Below are 23,370 nucleotides of genomic sequence, written 5' to 3' on the forward strand. Positions count from 1 at the left end.
TTACTCTGATTAAATTCTCTTGGGCGCAATTCCTATAGCTAAAAATGAAATGTATACCAGGTGAGTGTTTCTCTCACCTGATGCATCGTCCACCGCTGAGCCGGAGAATGTGGATCGGTATTGAGCTGGTTCAGAGGCTCCAAAAAATAAATGGCAACTAATTTCCTAGAGAAGTTTCACAGAACTTATAAATTGATGTAAAAGTAATATTTTTTTTAGTCACATAAATTATCATGCCCAGCAGCAAACAATATATCTCCAGCTACAGCTTACAGTAGCTCAATGATAATGCAGTATCATGTAGTTGATATAAAAATGTCTGCTAAAAATGTAAAACATTTAGATGTTTTAGTTATTTGAAGCAACACAGAAACATGTAGGGTCAATCACGAGAATAGGGCTCTGACTCTTTATATAAATGTGAATTACCAATGAATTAAATATAATTCTTTGGTTCCAATTGACTGATTGAGGGAAGAAAAAATTGTAAAAACAAAATGTGAAAATGTCGGCGCCTCCAAAACACTGCAGTGACTCAAGACACACCGCACAAGATGTTTGGGAAATTATTTAATACAAAATAATGGATCTGGACACGTTTCATAAAAAAAAAAAAAAACAACAACAAAAAAGAAAAACTACAGTTAAATACGACATTTCTCCTCCCCAGTCCAGTGTTTGTGCTGCAGCAGAGGGAGACCAGGCCAGATGGACGCGCTCAGAGTTTCTGCAGGAAGCGCAGCACCAGGTCTCTGAGCGTGGCCCGCAGCGGCTCGTTGTTGTCGCAGACGATGTGCGTCCCGTCCTCCTCCAGCTGAATCAGGGTGTCCTCGGCCTGCAGGTGCAGGATGTGTCCGTCTGCCGTCTCCTCCACTTTGACCTCTGTGATCCCGTGCTGCTCGTCACAAAAGAACCAAACGCACAGGAATGAGAACTGAGCCCAGTTTTAAAGGGGCTCTGTTCTGTGTTTTCCAGGCACTTTGGCCAGTTTATAGCAGTCAAGTAGCCATGTTATAAAAATGCCATATATATCAAACATAACTTAAAAGAAATTTGACTTCTTAATGTAACGCTTTGAAATTGGACCTCTGTCTCTTTAAGAAACTTCTGCTCTTTCTGAAACTCCATCCTTCAGCAAGTCATCACATGCCTCCTCTATTAACCCTTTAACAACGTTTTTTACCAGCATTTCGCTGAGAAGCAGCTCCTATAATGAGCTCAGCAATGGGAGATTAAAGGACTTCTCAAACATGCATGAATCAAAGCAACACTTCAGGTATGTTTTTGATGAGGGAATAGCATCATAAGATGATATAAAAAGTTCATTTTCACATGATACTGCCCCTTTAAGAGAACATTCACTCTGACCTTTTGCAGGGTGGCCAGGAAAGCCTCCAGGGGCACAGCTCCGCTCAGCAGGGGTTTGGGCGCCATCGTCACAGGGGGCTCCTCCATCACCCGCTTCCTCTTTTTGCTGGGGGCCACAGGAGGCGCTTTGGGCACCGACTTGGCAGGGTTAGGGTTAGGGGTTGGGAGAAAAATGTCAGCCAACTCCAGGGACGCCAAACACTTCCAGCACATCCTGCGGCCCTCACCTGCAGCGTGTGCTTGTTGTCCTTGGACTGCAGCACTGCCGACACGGTCGCCACGGAGACGCCGGGTTTAACCTCAGAGGGCACCAGTGAGTTGGCGAGCTAGAAGAGGAAGAATCAGGATTCCGGGAATTAAAACCCGCTAGAGAGGGACTCTAATTGGATGTCAGTTTCCTCTAACTGACGTCAGGGTTACCTCAGGCAGGATGTAGACTCGCTCGTAGCGCCGCCTGAAAGGCAGGTTGAGCACGGAGCAGCGCCTGTAAGGCATGGGAGGGGGCTGCAGCTCCAGCATCAGGTCCGAACGGTGGGACTGCGTTAGAGGAGGCTGGGTGTACTGCTCCGGACACACCACATGGAGGGGCTGCAGGACAGACGCACGTTCGGACAGTTCACTTTCCCACATTTTGTCTTGTTGCAAACACAAACACAAACGTCAACGTCTTTACATGGGATTTCATGTAACAGGTCAACACAAAGGAGCAATTAAATGCGAAGTGGAAGGAAACCGATACAAGAAAATCAGAAATCTGTTTCTGGTCCAACATCATTTTTAAGAATTGTGATATACTGACATACTTTGTAAGTCATAATCTTAAAATAACAATAATAAAGACTTGAAATATTCCACTTTGTATGTCATGAATCTGTAAAATATACTCACTATTTGTAATGAGTAACAAAAAAACCCCTTTTTTTACGATATTCAAATTTTTTGAGATGTGCTTGTATTTATAAGTATAGGAGACTCTATATCTTCTTCGGTGCCCATCTGATGTGGTGTACCCCAAGGATCGATCTTCGGTCCCATCTTGTTTTTCATTGTATGTCCTGCCTTTGGGATCAGGAAGTACAATATTTCCTTTCCTTGTTATCCAGATGACATCCAAATTTATCCAATTGGATGCATCTGACTCACTGCAGCCTCAGTCATATTGCCATTGAGATGAAAAAACACTGGTTGATACAAAACTCTCAGACTAAATGAAAATAAAAGAGAAATCTTATCGCGCCCCTTTTTATGATGCAACTTATTTCCTTGGACTTCTTGCTTTTATACTTTCTCCTATGTCAGAACTCAGAGTGTTTTAGGAAAAGTCTAAGCAAGTAAAATCAATCAAAAACAGTTTTTATGAGATGTGTCAAATTGCTGAAGCACCATTTGTTTTTCTTTCTTTCTTTTTTTTACTCGCATTCATCACCTCTAGATTAGACGACTGCATATCTATCTTTAAAAGGAATCAGAAAACACCAACATCTGACGCCAGTTTTTCAGATCTGCTTCCACTATTTGTCCGGTTGCTTTTAGAAACGTTCACAGCTTTTTATAAATTTTGTTGCATTCCAGAATTACGCACTATGGTTGGGTTAAACTTTCACATAAAACCCCAGTAAAAGTAAAGTTTTTGGTTGAAACTGGTTTAAATGTGGAAAAGTTGAAGGCGTATGAATACTTTTACATGACAAACTGAGCCAAGTATCATCAAAGACTGAACTAAAGTGGGTTAAACAAAGCCTTAGCTAGCATTAGCTGATAACCTAAGTCAACAATAATAAATAAATAATCATGACTTGTATCCTAACCTAACAGAGCCGCTTTCTAACCCCTCCTGTCCTCATTTCTTCTTATTGAAACACCTGCCAGCTTCGGCATATTCTGTTTTGCCACATTTACCCACAATTATTTTTCGCAATTCCACTAACGCAGAAATTCACACAAAATCAATAGATCCCCCCCATTATTTTGCATTAAAGTATAATTACGAGTTAACTGCAAATTTTCCACAAAAATGCTCAAGAACATCTGGTTTCAGCGACTACTAACTCTCACCTGCAGGTGGCAGTATTTCTTACTTCCTTATCAGTCAGTGATTAACGTGGTGAGTAATGAAAACCTGACTACTTAAGTTCTTTAAATAACAAAAATAACTGCTTGTTCTTTTCCCATCATTGTTTTCTGTCTGTATGTATATTTTTGAAGAAGTTTAATATATATATATATATATATATATATATATATATATATATATATATATATATATATATACACATATATATATATATATATACACATATATATATATATATATATATAGCAAATAGCAATATATATTTGCAAAATATTTTTCTAAATATTTTCGCAAATATTTAGAAATAATTGCAAAATTCCTTGCAAATATTTCTAAAGCAGCATCACAAAATCAGTCATTTTGATGGCAAAAAAAGACAAATAAAAATGAACAAAAATCCGGTGACCTGCTGCTACTGCTATTCCACTGGTCTGATAATCAAAAGTTAAGGTTTCTGCTACAGTATCCCACATTTTACTATTCTAGAAAGCACATACATTTGATGAATGATGTGAACTGAATACCTGCACTTCCTTCAGGAGCTTTGAAACCTGATGGAAGTTGAGCCTGGTGTCAATAGGACAGTAAACACATTTCATGGCTAGCGGCTGGTACGGAGCCAGGGCATCCAGGTAGGAGAAATCTGGCTCTGAAAGGAAAAGAAGAAAATAAAATAAAATCAGCTTCAAGATCAAGTTGGATTGGTTAATAAAATCTCTAAATCTTTGTAAGCAGAATGAGAACTGCCGGAGGGCGTCCAGCCGCAATTTCTCTGCATGGTGGAGAAATGTTAAAATTTTTTTTCCTATTTCCTCAGCATCTGTGTGGTAGTTACCTGTAAAGATGACGGTGTTGAGGCTGGATTTGCCCCACAGCTCCATGAAATGAACCACATCGCCGAAGCGCAGTGAGGGGTGACCGGTGAAAACCACGCAGGGCTGGCGGAACTCGCTGCTGAAGTCTCCGTGGATGCTGGGATAGTGCTTCAGCTTGTTGGTCTGGATCAGCTGGAACACAAGACTTATTATAAATGGAATTTAAGACCTATACCACCACAGACATGTCTGAACGTGGCCCTGGCAACTGACGACAAATTTCCACTTACTCAGGATGGACGCCAGAAAAGCTAGTTAGCTTGCTTGCAAGAGTTCGTTAGCAGCTAGTTAGCGGTAGCTTCAACTATCTCAAGGCACAAAACGCAACGAAGATGTCTGAGTGCGACTCAAACGTTTGCCTGGCCAAAAAGTCGCATGAAAAAAAAAAAAACTAAAATGAAAAATAAAATATATGACATTAAATAGTCTTTCCATGACAAAATGTAATGTAGTTAACTAACTAGCTAGATAGCAGTTAGTTAGCTAGTCCTTCCATGATCAAATTTAAGACCTGTGATGAATATACCACCCTGCTTCCTAAAATATTCACCTAAATAAGTTTTTGCCAAAAGTGATGGGCTTTTTTCACCTAAAACTTCAAAAACTTACATAGGCCATTATTTTAAGAAAGCAACTATATTAAAAGGCCAAATTACTTGATACGATGAATCTAAAACATTTTAAGGCCTTGATTTTAGATACATATAAAGAAATGTTTAGACTTTTTAAGGATGTGCTGACACCTCGTCAATCAAACGGAAACAATCACCTTGTGGGAATGTTGCTCAAACTCTGCACTAGTGGAAACTCAAGCATCTGGAAAATTCCAGAGGAGACGACATTCCTGGATCTTAAAAGTGTCACCTCAGTTTCAAATTTTTGATCTAGAAAGATGTTTTTTCCAGCTGTAATATTCCAGCATGTGAGGCCACTTTGACGGAATTGTTTTGTCAGAAATTGCAGCATCATTGTTGGTGCAGCAGGTGGAAATTACCTCTGCGTGTGGGAAAGGAGGCTCAGGAAGATACACCTTGGTTTGCTTATTGTGACAAAGCCTGAAGTGAGAACAGAAAGAAGTGGAATAAGAATGACCAAGAAGTAATGAAGAAAACATAAAGAGATCTTAAGGAAGAGCTGCTCACCACTCAGCAAAGATCTGTGAGAACTCCAGGGAGCTGTTGGCTACGGGTGAGATGAAGTAGAAGGGCGTGGTCCCCAGGTTGGCGCTCTCGATGAATTGGTAGAGGCACTCCAGCAGGTCGTATATCACTCCAGAGGAGTAGCAGGGGACCAGCACGTTGCCTCCCGCCCGGATCGTCATGGCTGTGGGGCCAAACCCAAATACAAGCTTCAGTCAGTGAAAAAAAAAAAAAAAAAAAAGTTAGGCAAATAGTTTCTTCTGGACATTTTTAAGCTACCCAGGTTGCTGCAGAATTCTCCCAGCATGCCGTCTGGGTTGGCGGTGGGCATCTGCGTGAGGCCTGTCAGAATCAGAACGTCGCTGTTCTTCAGGGAGCTCTGGTCCATCGGCTGGGAAAAGAAACAGGAAGCACACGTCCCCTTTACCAGAGCGCTCTGTGACTGTGTGGTTTAGTCTTTGTGGGAACGCAAGATCGGTGGCGTTTGCCTCTTTCCTCGCTTTAAACTACATTAAACTGCCTTCAGTTTTGCTTTAAATTCACCAACACATTAAACAGAGTCTTCTTTTTACACCCTGATTTTGTTACAGGGTATCTGCAGGTTTTGGCAAGAGAAATTTAAGGCTCCTTAAAACCTTGTTTTTATGCCACCTGTCTTGAATGAAATTTAAGACAGAAAAAAAACTATAAATACAGGGAATGGTTGGGAGATTCTACTGAATTACAATCAGGCATAGCAAAAACTGAAATTTTCTGGCTCTGTTTGTGGCAGCAGCATTGTGTTTCTTATAGAGTAAGAAACACAATGCTGCTGAAAGAGTAAGACACTGCCTATGGCTCTGTTTGCACAGAATGCACCTGGCATCGTATAGGTTGGCCTCAGAAGTGAGGCGATGGCAAAAATAAAACTCATCCAGTCAGCTGGTGATACATTTGTACTTACAATCGTTGCAAAACAGATAGCTAGCTAACACGGGTATATTAGCAGCTAGTTAGCGGTAGCCTCAACCACCTTGAGTCACAGAATACAATCAAGATGTCTGCGCGCGACTCAAGCTGCACATATGGGGTTAAAGAGTCCGGCACGACAAAATTTAAGGCCTGTGATTAATGTATTTAAGGCCACTTCGCCTTTTTAAAAAAAAAAGGTAAGACATTTTTAAGACTTCAATTTTCAACTCATGAGTTTAAGACTTTTTAAGGGTGAGCAGACACACTGTGGTTTTTCTTGGTCGAAAATCCTGCAGAAGCAAAGAAGCAGCTTAAAGCATTCCTCACATTCACTGACACGACAGCGCAGTGGATGTCTTTGATTTACATCACTGATGATTTTGTCAGCTACATTAATCATTTTATTAAAAAGGAACAATGACCTCATAGTGATTTAAAAGTGTCATAATGTCACCTTGCTAAAATAATGGCCATTTTTTGACGAAAATGAGGTTTTTTTTTCTTCTTTTTTTGCCTTAATCATCTTTTGGCAATAAAAAGAGGGTGATTTTTTTTTTGGTTGAAGAAAATTTTAAAAAATTGCAATTGGACCATTATTTTAGGAAGCTGATGATAATCAAAGTGGACCGCTCAACTTTCCATTTTACTTTCTGTCAAAAAAGAAAAAAAAAATCCACAAGGTATTAAATGAAAGCCGCTGCTTTGGGTTTTAGTCCATATTTGTAGCAATCATTGCAAAGACATCATGATAGAATTAATTATGTGCCGAGGTGCAAATAATTAAATGACGGCAATTAATTGGAAGTTTCCGACTCAACACATTTCTGTCAATTGATCCAATCAACAATATTTTTCCCTCACAATTTTCAGTTAATTACTGAATCAAGACATATAAAATGTGTTTTATGATGATGTACGACAGATTCTACCACAATTTAGAGCAATTAGAACTTTTTTTTATTTTTTAAATCCACCAAGTGAAATGCAGGTTTCCTCACTGACCCAAACATTTCTTCCTCAGGCTCTGAGTGCAGAGGAGGGATTTACCTGCGGATGTGTGGTGAGGAGGGAAGAACCCGACACGTAGGACACCTTCTCGTGATGCGACTGGATGATCCAGTTGGAGCTGCCCAGCGAGTAGCCGGAGCTCAAGGGGGAGACCTGCACGGCTCCAAACAACTCCTGGACAACGGAGTCAGGGTCAGGACAGCAAACAAATACGAGAAAAACAACAACTGTGGCCTGGAAATACCGTGTTAACACATCTTGCAACAGGAAGAAGATTCAAATGGACTGAAATGTTTCGATTTATCTATTGTTGTGTTTTAACACAAAGAAAAAAATAACTGTTTGGTATTTTAAATTTCTGCAAGCTTTGGTATCAGTCAGTCTAATTATCAGTGTTGTCTAAAGTTTAGCTGCAATGCTTTATATTTTGTCAGTATTTCCGAAATATATTACAGAATATCTGAGTTGCGGACGCACCCATTCACTTTTTTCACTTCCAATACCGATATCTGAAGTCTAGTATCTGCTGATCTGATATAGAACTGTGCTTAAAACGTTTTTTGTAATGTACGGAGTTACAAATTTATTTGATAAGTCTCCACCAGTACAGCACACTTAAATACACTAAAATATTCACAAGCTTGGTCAAACATGTAAAAACGACTTTAATCAGTGCACTTAGGAGAATAACAGCCAACGTAAAATAAATAATAAAGAACTTGACAAAAAACAGGTTGACTACGTTGGTTAAACATGAACATTTTTTTACTGTAACAAACCTTCTTTTAAATGTTTCAGAAACGAGCAATAAGGAATTCTAAATATGATGTGAAATAAACGATAAACCATCACGTCACTCAGAACACAAAGCATAGAATTAGACTGAACAGAGATACCCTTTTCACTGATACCCGATACAGATATTAATATCGGATCGGTCCATCTCTAATCTCAACATGCTGTAAAGACGTTTGTTTTTTTTTACTGTTTTCCCATTATTTTATTGTCTTTCCAACATCTGCTTTTTGAAGGGGCGTCCCATTTCTCAGCCGAATATTTCAACTACTCTGACATTTGAAATGGCTTTCAGGCAGGAAAAAAATAAACAAATAAACGTATAAAAAACTAAAAATACCGACAAGCAAGCCCGGCTGACACCCAAACAATTTGTTTAAAGAAGCTGGAATGAGCTTCAGGATGTGGGTGTGTGAGGTTTTGTCTGAGTGAAAAGTTGTTCCTACCACTTTCTGGGAATAGCCGACGAGCTGCACTTTGCTGAGCGCCGAGTTGACCTCCTGCATGCTGTAGCACCGTTTCCACGTCCACACGTCCACCGCGTCCTTCAGCGGCCCAGGAAGCATCCTGATGTGGAAGAGCGTCGTTTACTTACATCAACCGATGGTCTATTAAAAGGTTTCACAACCCCAAAGTGTTTTTTTTTTTTTTTTGTTGAAAGACAAAAAATAAGAAAGGAAGACCTGGAGCTGGAAAGTCATTTTCAAGCAGAACACTCTGCACAAGACTCCACTGCTGAAGAAAAATCATGCTGAAGCTCATTTCAAGTTAAAATACTAACAGAGCATGGTAAAAAAAAAAAAACAGCAACAACAAAGTTTAGAGGTGGGAGCATCATGATGTGGGGCTATTTGTCAACATATGGTTTCAGCAGACTTCATATAACTGAGGGAAGGACAAAAGAAAAACTGAACCAAGATTGTTTTAAAATTATTTTTCAAAATCAGTAAATAACCAGGGAAACTGAACTGGTTTTTAAAAAAAATAAAGTAAAACTCCAAGTCAGTGATGGAATCCTATGAACCAAAGATTACAGAGCACCAAAGAGGCTACAAGAAATTGAATATGTTTTTTGTTTGTTTTTTTAAAGTCTTTGTGTGTTTATTATTTGAGTCGCTGGGGGATTTATTTCTGCTTGACAAAAACAGGCCATGGAAAATTAGGAAAAGCCTCGAGAAGCATAGAAAAATTTATTCTACAAAACTAGTTCCCTTTGAACTTTTTCTACTTCTTTTGCGTTTCGTTTCCAGACCTCTGAATTTCCTTGTTCTTCCAGCAGGTGGCAGACTGAGCTTTGGGAACCCTCTCCATGAAGTTCACCAGTTCCTCCATTAGTAACCTGCAGGGAAACAAGGGTTCTTACTCGTCAATAACTTCATCGGTATATTAAAACTATTTTACATGTAAGACGAAGGAGCAAGCTCAGAATTGACGGAGAGATTTGTAACTAAAATCAAAAGCAACAAGCTACAAAAAAAATAAAAAATTCTCTATTTCTTGAATTGTTCTCTTTTGTCATTAACAAATGAAGTAAAAACAGCAAACGATGTTCCATCCATTTTAGCGCCCTCCGTACTCGCCTTCCTATCTGCAGGGTGGGCTCTGTGGCGTACACCGTCCCTGTGAATCCGGTGTGTTCGGTGATGTAGGGCAAGGCCATCATACAGTGGTAGTTGGAGATAAGGATGACGTCGATGGTGGAGAGATCCAGCAGTTCTCTCTGTGGGAGAGAAATCAACAAGAATTAGATCAAGATGAAGAGCAAAATTTGCTTTTCAGGTGTTTACAGTGATGTGTAGAACACAGATGATGCAGCAGTGTACAGTGCATATTGCCTAGGTTAAACCCTACCCACGTTTTCTTCTAATAACAATCATCTTGGCTGGATTATTTACCTCAGGGAGACAGAACTCAGGCTGGGAGTCCACAAACACTCTGCCGGCGCATTCTTTCAGCTCCTGGGAGGATGAAGAGGACTTTTATTTAATCTGTACCTTAAAACTATTCATGTAAAACGTTTTTTTCAACTGAATTTACAACCTTTCACTGTACGATACACTAATTCAATCCCTCAATCCTGTAACTCCTCTTACCTTTTCCAGGTTTATGCTCCCATCCTTTGAGATCCAGCCAGGAAGCTTGGAGAGCCTCGGACTGATTATATACAAAATAAAATAAAATGTAAAAAAGTATTTAATCAATACATCCCAGTCATATCACTTTTTTTTTCTTACCTGTGCACCAGAGGGAGAGGCAGGAAGTTGAGGACAGATGTGGTGTCCAGTCCACAGTCCAGCATTATGGTGGTGGATTTGAATTTGAGAACATTGCAAGGCAGCGTTGGGTGACCGGACAAACAGTACTGCAAAGAGGAAAAGGGGACCAGGAGGCTTTCATTGTAAAATATAACAGGGTGATGTCAACACAACCCCAGAAAAGATGCAACAAACTGTTGCTTTTTAAGTGTTTTGAACAGAAACCAGCTTTCTTTGTCGGTGCAAGGATATGAAATATCAATTATAGGACTATTACACGAACTACTTCCAGTCTTCACTATATCAAACAGCATGGGAGGCTCAATGAAAGTACACTCATTAGCCTTGTTGTTAGCTGCTCGGCTAACCACAGTGAATGGATTAGCTTCTAATGCTACTTTCTAAAGCTCTCTAGACCTCTTCTCAAGCCGCTACGGCGTTGTGTATTATTTTAATATTTGTGTTATTTACTCACCAGCTTCATTTTAAGAGAAGTTAGGACTGAAAAATGCTATATTTTAGCCTTCGTAGCTAACCTGCTAATATTTTGTGTTACATTGTTCAGTCTCCGCTCGTGATGTATGCTCTCTGCCGCCCCCTACAGAAACGGAGTATAATTCCACCAGACGAGCCAGCTCTTTAACAGGATATTATTGGTTTTCCTGCCACCGTGGATAACCGAATAAAACCGAAGATTAATTTAATTAAATTCAATATTTATCTAAGCAATGTCCCATGGCTACATGCCCTCTCTCCCATCGTTTTTACTAAGAACGGAAAACGACATTCACAGAAGTCTTGTCACAGTAACAGTGGGATGAAGGTCTATGCTTAGTCTTATAACACAACTTCCCTGACTTTTTTTATTGTTTGGGAACTGATGTCGAATCCGTAGCAATCAGCCGGCGCGATTCCTGACTGGATGTACGGGTGAGCGGCGCCAGACAGCTTTTTCTCCTAAATGGACGGCTATGCGTTTGCCGGGTGACACAGTCCTATGAGTTTTACGTTAATATGACATACATGGTTGAAGTGAGTGTCCACTAACGACCCTGAAAGGCACATATAGACGGTCAGCAGAGACATAGCCCCACCCCGCTAGTCTCGCTGGCTTGTAAATGATGCGGAGCCAGTGTAAAGCCTCTACCGTCCCGCCCCCATTCAGCTCCCAGTTTGGCTCGCAGCAGCAGACCGTCAAACTCGAACAGGTTTAGCTGCCGCCGAGTGACTCATACAGGTGCGCTGCTGCTAACAAATGCCTGTGACCGCACAATAATGATGCACAGCTGATGTGGCAACAGCCGGGGACAACCAGATTTCCGGAGCTGCCGCAGGCCTTCTTGTTGTTTTGTCGCTTTCTAGCCATGATTTTGGTGTCAGCCGCTTAGCGCGCGGCTTCACTCAGCGTTTTAAAACGACAAAAGGTCGATGTATTTTAATGGAGAGTTTGTGCAGATAGCGGTGAAGACAATTTACAACTGGGCAAAGACAGGTAAGCACTACTTTAATCCTACAGCGCGAGCTTTGTGCTCACGACTGAACACCTTCATTGATGTTGTGACATAAAGTTTTGCGAAATAGTCAACAGCTTCTGACACCGGAGTTGCTACTACGCTATTAACAAAGTCAAGGGACAAATACAGGAACGTCGAGACCAAAGGTTAAAGTCTGTCAATGCTGTTTAAAACCCTCGTTTCCAGAACCAGTCAGTCTTTACTTAAACTGCCAGGTCGCGGTGTCACCATGTCCACGGTGCAACATCATCGCTGTCATTTAATTCGGAACTTTAAAAGAAAAAGAAAAAAAAATCACTTTAACACGTCATTCTTCTGATGTGGAATGATAGAACAAACATGTTAAATGATTTAAAATAATGTTGTGTCGTTATTAAATGATATACCCGTCTTCAACGTCTCTCGTGGCTTTTTAACCAGTCAGATGGAGATTTAAAGAGTAGCGGCGAAAAGCAAAGGAGGTGGATGAAAACAATTAATAGTACGTACGTTTTCTGGCATGATGGTTAGACGTCAAGATGGTGTGCCTTGTTCGACTTATTATTCAGTGAGAAGACAGTGCCACTCAGAAAATGTCAGGGGGATTTGCTTTATAACCTCAATCACACAAAATCAGAGTAGCAAAAATAAACATATATTAATAGCTCCATTTATTAAATAGCTAATGATTCATTTGGATAACATGATCAGCCATTTTAACCTTAACATGTCAAAGAATGTCTTTGTTTTTTTTTCCCCCAAAAAAATCCCACGAAAATCACATGTGAGATGGATATATATATATAAAATTTGTTGTGAAATACCAAGAAAAATAATAGTACAAAACAAAATCGAAGTTATATATATATATATATATATATATGTATATATATATATATATATATATATATACCCTTACAAAAAAAAATCACATGAAAATCACGTGACCACATGTGATTCACATGGGGAAATGTGTAAATGTGTGGATGTAGGAGCGTCTTCATATGGTGAAGAACATCTTCACGCTATGAAGATTTTCTTGAACATCTTGTGCCGAACATTTGGTGTTCAACGCGGGATGTTCTTCATCTTTAGTTCAGCGTGGGGTGAGAAGGATAGGATGTTCTTCGGCTTATGTTGAAGATGTTCAACATAAGAACATCTTATAAGTTCAACACCTCATGTTGAGCAGACGATGCTCTTCATCTTGTGTTGAGGATGCTGAGCATAAGAACTTCTTCATGAGATGGACATCATCTCATGAAGAAGTTCTTCATCTTATGTTCAACACCTTATGTTGAGCAGGAAATGTTCTTGTGTTGAACATCTCATATAATTATGAGATTATGATGTTAAATTGTCCATAAAATCAAGCTACGTTATGTTTTGTTGTTACAAGATGTAATTTTGTAATTCACTTCCTAAAAAAAATCTAAAGGAATAAACCGTTGACTAAAAGTTCCAAATTGCTGACTTTTTTCCCCCTTTCAGTCTAATTAATTCAGAAGTAATAACTTCACATATCCATAATTACAATAAAAAACCTTTACTGTGTAAAAGAACACTGCTACAACACTTGGTTTGTAGTAAAAAGAATAAAGTGTCTTAATACTGTTGTTTGTCTTTTTGTATTGTGTAACCAAAATACATGATAAAAAAATGAATTAAATCGAGTTGAATTGATAAATATCAGATTGTTTCATTATGAAAAATAGATTTTGGATCTAAAATTCAATTAATCTGCTTTATTTTGGTGCTTTAATTAGGGCAGTTCATTTTTGACCAATAGGACAAGGGGAGTAAACAGAATGTTAGGATCGCACGAGGGTTAAATTAAAAAAATAAAATAAATAAACAATGCTTAGCCTGGCAGGGAACAATTGAAGCCAGGTGGCCCGCCAGGCTTATACTGGGGGGAAAACCCTGAATTTTATCCGGTCCAAAACCAGTTTCAATAATTTTCTCCAATTTTAACCACCAAGCTGTTGACTTAGGGTGAAGTTAAAAGAGTTTATTGGTAGTTTGATCTTCGTCTCGTCTTGCAAGTTATCGTCTAACCACATCTGTATCGTGGTCTTTCACCAGAACAGTGGAGGTACACGCTAGGCTTCTTTGCCATGGGGAGCTCCTGCAGTAATCACCTGGGGATCCCTCCTCCGAAGGGCCCCAACCACGTGGGCTGCACCGACTTCATGATGGACCACACTGCACAGGTGACAGACGGCAACAAAACCCACTCCATGTCCGCACACACAGGGCCAGCTGTGTGTGCGTTTGAGTGGGCGTTGGATTTAAATAGGCAAAAAACGGTTCTCTGATATTCCTCCAACAGATTCAGGGCCAGCCAAAGGCATATGCAAACTAAGCGGCCATTTCAGAGTGGTTAGACTGTGGAATACTTAGTTTATTAAGTTAAAGTTTAAAAAGAAAATGTTATTTTTCACTTTTCTGCATGATCCAATCTTCTCAAAAGGAAAAAAAAATAAGCATAAATTAGTACAAATCCATTCAATAAATTAGAATATTATTGTAAAGTCAGTTTATTTCAGGATCTTTATTACAAAGTGAAACACGTTATATAGATTAATTACACAGATGAATGTTTGGAAACCTTCATTTCTGTTAATTATAATGATTTTCTGCTTGGCTAGTGAAACATGACATTTAAAGTTTGAATATTACATCAGACTAATGGAAAAAAAATTAATACAGAAACGTACCCTTTAGTAAAATGTTTAGTACCTGCTTAAAAGTTGTCAATTTCTAAAATGGAACTCTTCATCTGACAAGTCAGCTTAATTTATTGAAAATAATTGTGATAATGGATCATTCAGATGTATAAAGTGAGCATTTTTGAAGACGGATGAAATAAAAGGAATATTACCAGAGCTGTACGGAATGATGTCAGCTTCAACGAGGGTCATTTTTGCCACCAAAACAGATATATAGATATATTAAAATCAAAAAGTGCAGTTGCTGTAGGTAAACTGCCTTTATTTCCTCCCTCACCGTCACTGACTCTGCTGCGTCAATGCATCCAGGCTACCTGTTGCACATTTGAATACTGTTTTTTTTTTTTTTTTTTTTTTAGAATGAGTCAAATCAAAAGAATTTCCGCTCAGGGCCCCAAAACGTCACTGGACTGGCCCTGCTCTCACATACCTCAGCAAACACACAATTATTGTCTCCTGTAATGTTTTACAGGAGGAAATGGAATGTTTTTGTTGTCCCGCTGATATAAAGTGAGGCGTGTGTGTGTGTGTTAACAGGGCAGCTTCTTCCGGCTTTACTATCCCTGCCAGGAGACGGAGAAAGCCGAGAAGCCCGACTGGGTCCCGAACATGGAGTATTTTTACGGCCTGGCCGACTTCATGAAAATCAACCGAACTTGGAGCGAAAAGATTTTCGAATACCTCTTTGGTGAATACCTGCAGTCACACACATCCTCCAGATGTGCATCATGCTTCCTTTTCTTACTATTAGTTTGGTTTTTAATCGTCACGCTTAATTTTATTATCAAAAATGGCCAGATTAAATCCAAATTTGTATCTAATTTTGCTTATTGCAAGTAAAAAACTTGCTTGGCTCCCATGTGAAAAAGTAATTGCCTCCCTTTTTAAATTACAGTGCAACTCTTATTCACAACGTCTCTTACAATTTAACAAACCAACGCTCGGATCTGTACATAGAGTCACTTTAATTAGAATCTGTCTGACAAGAAGTAGTAGTCTAAAAACCATCACAACAATCAGTTTTTCAGATTTCATTAGAAATCTGACACCAAATTTCTGCTGAAATCTGAAGCATCAGCGTTTCAGAAAGGCCTAGTTTAAGGATTGATGGTTTGCGGTGAGGAGGCAGCTGATCGAAACCAGATCAGAGGGGAATCTGAAAGCAGAAGTGAGTTAAAATTCACACTTCAGCTTCATTTCATTTCAGTTGGGATTAGCTCAGCTATAAACTTTCTTCTACTTGGATCTGTAATTTCAGATGTGTTAACGAGCAGAATTAGTGGGACGTTAACGGAGGGTTTGGTTCTATTCTGATTCTTAATTCCACACTATTGTCGTCTGGTTTAAATATTCCAGGCTCCTATAAGATCCCTGCCTACATGGATGCTCCGTTTAAATCCAGTGAGAAGTGTCCCGTGGTTATCTTCTCCCATGGCCTTGGTGCCTTCAGGTACACACCGGGTGTAGGTTTTTTTTCCCATTATGGCTGGAGCTGCTGTTAACTGAACATTTGTCTGTTTTGTTCCAGGACTTTGTATTCAGCTATATGTGTAGAGCTGGCCTCTCAGGGCTTCATCGTGGCGTCAGTGGAACACAGGTAACTCACCATGCTGAGCATAAAGTTGGCTAATGAATTTAGTCAAAGTGAACTCTACCTGAACAGACCTGACTGCGGATATGGATCAGTTGAACCAAGGTTTGAAGAAGCCTCGGTTTCACTCAGATGCTGGGGGAAGGTGTTAGATCAATATGAGTTGACGTCGCTGCGCGCTGCCTTTCAAGCTGGCTGCTACACCTTTCGCTTTCTTAAGAAAATAAAAAGCTAATTTAGCTGTTTAGAAATATTTCCAGTTGTGAAAAATTCCAGACAAGTGCCACCCATGTGTGAAAACTACAGTTTCCAAACAAGCAGGAAGTCTCGCTAACCAGCTAATGTTAGCTTGACACGCTAACATTAGCGTGCTAGTTCTGTTAGCATCTATAGACAACCTGGATATGGCGTCCATCTCCGGCGGTCGTTGGGTGAAAGACGGGGTCCAACTTGGACCATCGTGGGCCAACACATAGACACAGGACAAAGAACCATACACACACACACGCACACACACACACACAAACACAAAACTAAAGTTACTTCAACTAATCAACATAAAAACGATTACTAAATGTAGTACTTCTTTGTTTTTGCCTAACTTTTTACATATTAAAATAAGAAATGCTATGGATAACATTAGAATTGTAGTACCGTAATTAATATATTATTTTAGCAGTGGCTCCTCCAAAAAGGGGGCAAAGGAAGCCAAAGCCCTGTCTTGATGAATGTTGATCAATCAAGACATAAATGTAAAACCCAATTAATACATTTTTAAATATATATATATATATATATATATATATATATATAAACATGAAATAGTCATTCCACTGTTGCTAACTGACATATAGCTGACTTTGTTACTATATTAGTGACTTTTTGGGGTGGAAAAATAAATAAAGGTCAGGCTTTTTTAAGATGGGTGACCGGCCAGAAAACTACAGTCGAAGTGCTAGTATAGGACACTGTCAAAAGCAATTCCACCTCTGATTGGTTGAAGGGGGGAAAAACAAAAGGCATCTCCATGTTCAAAAACCCATAAATGTGGCTAAATTAAAAATAATTCTGCAAAGGCAACTATGGCAAAATTCCTTCACTGATGAAGCCTCATAAACGCAACATGCTTTTTGCACTCACTGAGTTTTCGTGTTATGGTATTTAACTGGTTTGATCTGAAACTTTTAAAAGGAGACAATTCGTTTGTCGCAGCACGCTTTTTTTTTTCCATTTTTAATTGACATTTTTTGTTGCTACCCAGTAAAAAATACCCAAAGCCTATCACCCTTCACGACACGGAGCCCAGAAATACAAACCTAGATTCTGTCATTTTGAAGAAATTCTGTCTGACAAACGCAGCAGAGAGGGCCGGCCCTCCTCTGCTGTTTGTCCGTGGAGTCGGAGTGGAAAGGGTGCGCAGACAATGGTCCGGCCCAGCTCATCACATTTTCTTTTCAGTATAGAGACAAGTATGGAGGAGAGCATAATGGCCTCGGCTGCGGCCTCGGCTGCGGGTTGAAGGCAGGAGCCGCGGAGCCGACACGTGGCCTGTCGTCAGCGGACTCGCTTTGTCACAAGTCTGCGGCTCGGGTGTTTCAGCCGGCGGCCGCCTCGCTCCGCCTCGGATTGCGACAGAAAACCCCGAGACGGAGAAGAGAAAGAGACGAGTCTGAACACGAGGGCCAAGCCTCGCGCAGATATGTGCAGATCTCAAGATAGATTTGCTTTTTAATTCACCTCAAAACAGGATGTTTCAGTAGACGGACCTGAAACCGAGACTTGCTTTTTTTCTAGTCCCATAAAGGAAGTTTATATATCTGCTTCTGCTGAATGTCACAATCTCATAAAACCCTCTTTTTCTCAGACTTGTTAGAATTAAATACAGTTACAGTTTGCCGTACTAAGAAATTTAACACAAACAATAAAACCAAACATGTAATTAATCCCAGAGGGAAATTAAATGTAACTCATATCATCCAAGTGTTTTTTCAAAGAGTTGTTGTAGACGCTGATGGCTGTTGGGAGGAAGCATCCTCTGTAGCAGTCTGTGTTACAGCAGTTCATATTGAAACCTCTGACTGTTGCTGTAGAACAGTCTGTTGAAGAGGATGCTCAGAGTTGTGTGTAATATTTTGAAGAAGCCTTGATTGGAGCGCCATGTCCAGAGGTTCTACAGTAGTCTCCAGAACTGGTTCTGATCAGATGATGGCTAAAGCCAACAGTGACATCATCTTTAGATCTTTATCTCCATCTGATTGGTTTAGACACATCATCGCCACTAGGATGTCCGCGTTTAAGCCAACCATATACAGCGAGGTCCGGTTTCATTTTCCGCCTTTTATTTCTTTTTCTCTCTCCCTCAACGTCCATTTTGCGTTTTCCCCTCCCGGTAGAGACGAGTCGGCCTCGGCTACCTTTTACTACCACGAGAAGACGGAACCCGGGCCGACGCAGGAGAGCCGGCCCAAGTCGCCGTCGGCCTCGGACCGAGACGGCCTGCTGAGGGAGTGGATGTACTACAGAGCTCTGAAGCACGGCGAGAGCGAGTTCCCCCTGAGGAACAAGCAGGTCAGTTGAAATCTGCAGCGTCATGCAGAGAGGGCCGGACACTGATGGATTTCATCACTTCTCAATTTTCAACACACACAGCAGGCTTTACAGTGAAATAACCACATCCTTTCTCTGTCTCTCTTTATTTTTTTTCTAGGTAACAGGCCCACTCAACATAAATGTGCATTTTCAAAAGTATTCATTTCCTTTGAATTTTAGCTCTATTTAAATTAGGGCTTCTACAGGTTTCACAAACACAAATTTAAGACTTCTTAAGACCACCGTCAATGGTAATAATAATGGAATTTAAGACCTATTTCTCCACAGAAACGTATGAAAGTCATCCAACAAACTGGTGAAAAACTCGCATAATTTATCCACCATAGACGCAAAAAAAAACAACTAACTAACTAGCTAGTAGAAGCATGTTAGCAGTTATTTAGCGGTATCCTTGACCGCATCGTGTCAAAGAATCTACAAAGGTGTGACTCAAATCTTGGCCTGACAGAAACGTCGCACGAGAAAAATGTACAGGAGATGACATGAAAGAAAATAAATTATATAATCCTGGCAATAGGGTCTTCAAGTTTTATCACAATATTTTGCGGTACTATTGTAATAACGATAAAGTGACTTAGAACTATCTGTTATGTCTTTGACTTGATGTAATAAAGTCTGTATGACTGACTGTTGTGTCAGAAATTATAGCCCCACAAACACAAATATTGCTCTTGACTAACATTCTCGTTTGTCATGTGCCTCTTTAGGACACCAGTCACATGAAGGAGTGTGATTTGTATCACTAAGCTGAACACGGCAACTATATTTTCAAATTCATTGGACAAGCAGTGCAGGAAATGAAACAGTCAACCGTGACAATAAGAGCGTGTTTGGTCGGTTTTAAGCATTAATTGGAATTTATAGCAACAATAATAAATCAGAATTCTTAAGACACTTATCGCGATAAATGATAAACGATACGATAAATGCCCTCCCGTGCCTGTGATTGACATCTTAAAGGCCAACTTAATTTTAAAAAATAATAATTTCAGACATTTTAAGGCCTTAATTTTACACTTTTTAAGGACACTCGGACATTCAGTAAAAGACAAAAGGGTAAAAACTTGAGTCTCTGGGAGAAAAACAAATTTGTCAGAAATAGTGGTTCTACCAAATAGAATCGGAGTGTTTAAATACAAATGAACACCTTGAGGATTTTTATTGCCTCAGAATTCTGAAAACCATGTAGCATTTTGCTCTCACTTTAAACTTAAAACACTACTTAAGATGGGAAATACACAGAGCTGTGTGGTTATAATGCGACAACGTAGGAGCACAAAGCTCTATGATACTTATTTAATTTGATCTGATCCCATCTTGTTACCGTTTCCAGGTGAAGCAACGAGCTGACGAATGCATCCTGGCTCTGGACAAACTCACCCAGATGAACTCTGGAGTAGCGGTGCAGAACGTTCTGCAGACGCCGTTCGACTACACAACGCTGGAGGTATTGCTAACGTAGCTATGGCCACAGAAAAAAAATACATATATTCTAGCAGACGAAATATTGGATCTTGCTGTATCTGTCGCAGTGTAGCTGCATGGAAAGCAACTTCATTTAAAGGGGCATCCTAGCTAGCTGCTGCTCTGATAATAGCGTTAGCTTAGAAAGTTAGTAAAGTTGGTCATTTTGTGGGCTAGCTTCCAAAATAAGCCAGCTTCTGGTGTCAGAACTACAATAAAGACAGCAGCTATAACATCATTACTCACTTGAATTCAAGTAGAATTCATATATATTGGAAAAAAACTCATTGTAAATGACTTCCTCTCGTCTCTGTGGCACCAGAACTCCATGGACCTGTGCAGGACAGCAGTGATTGGACATTCCTTTGGTGGCGCCACTGTTATTGAATCCCTGTGCAAGGAGGTTAAATTCAAGTATGTTCTCTCTTTACTTCTATCTTCTATTCTTCACACAATATTGTACAGTACTCTTTAGAAGCAGCAGCGTCTCTTCATTTTTGCATCTTATGTAACGATGAAACACTCGTGTGTTTTAGTGGGATTCTTTTTTTTTTTTTTTGAGTTTGACCAAAATGATGTTCAAGTAGAATGACACGTTTTGGAATTTGTCTTCAGACCTCCTCTCTGATGCCGCTAAAAAAAAATAAATCAAAAGAATCCAGTGCAGAAGTCACCTGTGTGTTTGTTTTACAGCAGGACGACGGCCCTAAACATACAAAGCACAATGTTAAAGCATGTCCATGTTTTAGTGGTCATCAAGCCTAAATCTGCTTGAGAATATGCTGTAAAATTTGAAAAACTCTTGAGAATTTTGTTTAACCTGATTGAGCTGCAACTATTTTGCAAAGAAGAATGGGCAAAAATGTCAGGTTCTAGTTACAGAGCTGGTTTTGTAAAGTATTGACTTACAGGCCACAGTAAATTTTCCTGATTTGCATTTGGAATATGTTGAAAACTGCGTACACTTTTCATCTTATGCATTTCTGCTGTGTTGGTTCATCAGAAAGTCCCAATAAAAACACTGGAGTTTGTGGCTAAAACGTCGCTGCAAGCTTTAAAACTCTGCCCTCCAATCAGGTGCGGCGTAGCTCTGGACGCCTGGATGGTCCCTTTAGATGACGAGATCTTTCCTCGGGTCAAGCAGCCCATTTTCTTCATCAACTCTGAGAAGTTCCAGTGGGCGGGAAACATCAGCCGCATGAAGAAGTTGGACTGTACTGTCATAGACAGGAAAATGATCACCATCAGGTACGGGAAGGACACACAGTAAGTCATAGTGATATAATAAACTGGTCGTTAATGCTCTCATATTCCGACAGAGGCACGGTTCACCAGAGCTTTCCAGACTTCACCTTCCTGACCGGGAACTGGATCGGGAAGCTGATGAAGCTGAAAGGGGAGATCGACCCGGAGCTAGCCATAGACCTCTCCAACAAAGCAACTCTGGCCTTTCTGCAACGCCATCTTCGTAAGAAAACCCCCACCTGGTCCAGCTAAAAGCCTCAGTTCAATGTCTCCAGAGTACTAGCGGGTCAAATTTCAGACTTTTTAATTCCACCTCAATGAAATTTAAGACAGAAGAAAACTATAAATACAGGGGATGGTGGGGAATTGTGCAGCAGTACAGTCAAGTGTAGAATAAACTGAAATATCTGTGGTCTGACTGTGGCTCTCGACACCAGCTTCATGTTTCTTGTACTGCACATTTTCACCTTACAAAAATAACGGCCCACGTCATTTTTTTGCCAAGTGATATAAGCCAAAAGAAAAAACAAAAACTTATGCCAAACCTTTGCTTAACTGAAAAGTCCTGCAAAAAAAAAAGAAAAAAAAACGGAAAGCAAAACACCCAGTCATTTTTTCTTTTTGGCAATAAATTCATGTTTTTTGCTATCTGGCGAACGGTTTTAAAAAACTCCCAAATGTTTAGTCACAATCAGGCAATACGTCTCATCTAGCAACCCAAGCGGAGCCCCGGCACATTTGGTCAGCTGGTTTCACCGCTGTATGTGCTGTACAATGGCTGCTGGAAAATACAAGTGTTCTGTTGTTGACTTACCATCCAGAAACCACTTGTAGTATTCTTGTTTGCGTAGGAGGCTTCACTACTTCAGGGTCAAAGATGGACAGTTCTAAAGTTGCGTATCTGTTATGCAGTCTTTTCCACGTGGCAATGTAAACCTTGAGTCAGGGGGCGTGGCCAGCAGCGAATTATTTGGACTTAAAGTGACAAGAACCCCTAAAACAGCTTGTTCAATCTAAGCTGAACTGATCAGAGCGAAAACTCATTATCTAAGAATGCTTTGGGGCGAAACCTGTTCAAGGAAGCATAATAGTTTTTTTGTTTTCATGAATTTGAGACATTTTCAGGCCTTAAACTTTAGACTCATCCGGATGTTTTTCATATTTTGTAGGTCTGGAGAAGGATTTCAATCAGTGGGACCCTCTGATTGACGGGCAAGACGAAAACCTCATCCCAGGAACCAATGTAATTCTGCTCCAGTCTTCTATGTGAACACCCTGATGGGTGTCTCGTGCCCCAGAATCTCTCCCAGCTGAAGCCGGTTCCTCTGAACAAGGCCGAGGAGAGTAAAGCCAGTCTACCTCATAAGCAGGCAGGACAAATCACCAAGTGTACCGCTGATTGTATCAAGAGGCCTTGACGTACAAAGAACTTCCTTTTACTGTTGGTGAAATCTTTTATTTTAGCTAGCAGTTTCATATTTGTTCAGTAAAAACCAAGTATTTTGAGCAATTTGTTTGGATCTCGACTTAGATTTTTGTCCTAAGCTATAGTAATCTGATGCTAACTGGTTTTAATTAGTAGCTCAGCCAAATAAAAAGGCCTGATTTTTTAACACTAAAGCCTACAGTAAGATCCTATGTGCTGCAGCTCAGTATGATTCCTCATGGGTGAATGGCACGTACAAGTTTTAATCGCATACCGTCTATAATCTACGTGTTTTAAATAAACTTCTATCAAATAATCAGTGTTGTTGTTTTTTTCTTTGGTTT

At 40.0% G+C, this 23,370-nt stretch overlaps 2 protein-coding genes across 3 annotated transcripts; one reads left to right on the forward strand and one right to left on the reverse strand.

The window, feature by feature from the left end:
• Nucleotides 1–291: 291 nt before the first annotated feature.
• Nucleotides 292–11,314, reverse strand: ints9 (integrator complex subunit 9). The gene is made up of 17 exons (XM_005811156.2): nucleotides 10,941–11,314; nucleotides 10,445–10,572; nucleotides 10,304–10,364; nucleotides 10,106–10,168; nucleotides 9,791–9,930; nucleotides 9,463–9,549; nucleotides 8,657–8,777; nucleotides 7,455–7,589; nucleotides 5,736–5,847; nucleotides 5,460–5,640; nucleotides 5,312–5,372; nucleotides 4,278–4,449; nucleotides 3,967–4,091; nucleotides 1,789–1,956; nucleotides 1,596–1,694; nucleotides 1,369–1,506; nucleotides 292–895 (listed from the first exon to the last, which is right to left on the reverse strand). The coding sequence occupies exons 1-17, from the start codon at nucleotides 10,947–10,949 to the stop codon at nucleotides 719–721; spliced, it is 1,977 nt and encodes a 658-aa protein (XP_005811213.1). The 5' UTR covers nucleotides 10,950–11,314; the 3' UTR covers nucleotides 292–718.
• A 312-nt stretch (nucleotides 11,315–11,626) lies between these two features.
• pla2g7 (phospholipase A2 group VII) lies at nucleotides 11,627–23,342 on the forward strand. Of its 2 annotated transcripts, none has more exons than XM_005811157.3 (11): nucleotides 11,627–11,957; nucleotides 14,044–14,171; nucleotides 15,228–15,378; nucleotides 16,047–16,140; nucleotides 16,219–16,287; nucleotides 18,675–18,849; nucleotides 20,225–20,338; nucleotides 20,678–20,769; nucleotides 21,433–21,603; nucleotides 21,675–21,823; nucleotides 22,770–23,342. In XM_005811157.3, exons 1-11 carry the CDS (start codon nucleotides 11,894–11,896, stop codon nucleotides 22,868–22,870), a joined length of 1,308 nt encoding a protein of 435 aa, XP_005811214.2. In that variant the 5' UTR covers nucleotides 11,627–11,893; the 3' UTR covers nucleotides 22,871–23,342. The 2 variants fall into 2 exon arrangements, with proteins under 2 accessions (XP_005811214.2, XP_023203537.1); XM_023347769.1 differs by having other exon boundaries at nucleotides 14,049–14,171.
• Nucleotides 23,343–23,370: the final 28 nt, after the last annotated feature.

The sequence above is a fragment of the Xiphophorus maculatus genome, chromosome 15 (assembly GCF_002775205.1).
Source record: "Xiphophorus maculatus strain JP 163 A chromosome 15, X_maculatus-5.0-male, whole genome shotgun sequence".
Classification (NCBI taxonomy): domain Eukaryota; kingdom Metazoa; phylum Chordata; class Actinopteri; order Cyprinodontiformes; family Poeciliidae; genus Xiphophorus; species Xiphophorus maculatus.

What these genes read in the sequence shown, in the direction of transcription:
- pla2g7 (XM_005811157.3), top strand. Translation starts at nt 11,894, where the DNA reads ATGTATTTTAATGGAGAGTTTGTGCAGATAGCGGTGAAGACAATTTAC. An exon ending in TGATGGACCACACTGCACAG is followed by an intron (nt 14,172 to 15,227) that starts GTGACAGACGGC and finishes GTGTGTTAACAG; the next exon opens with GGCAGCTTCTTCCGGCTTTA. An exon ending in GATTTTCGAATACCTCTTTG is followed by an intron (nt 15,379 to 16,046) that starts GTGAATACCTGC and finishes TAAATATTCCAG; the next exon opens with GCTCCTATAAGATCCCTGCC.
- ints9 (XM_005811156.2), bottom strand. An exon ending in GGAGCATAAACCTGGAAAAG is followed by an intron (nt 10,169 to 10,303) that starts GTAAGAGGAGTT and finishes TCATCCTCCCAG; the next exon opens with GAGCTGAAAGAATGCGCCGG. An exon ending in AGCTCCTGAAGGAAGTGCAG is followed by an intron (nt 1,957 to 3,966) that starts GTATTCAGTTCA and finishes TCTGTCCTGCAG; the next exon opens with CCCCTCCATGTGGTGTGTCC.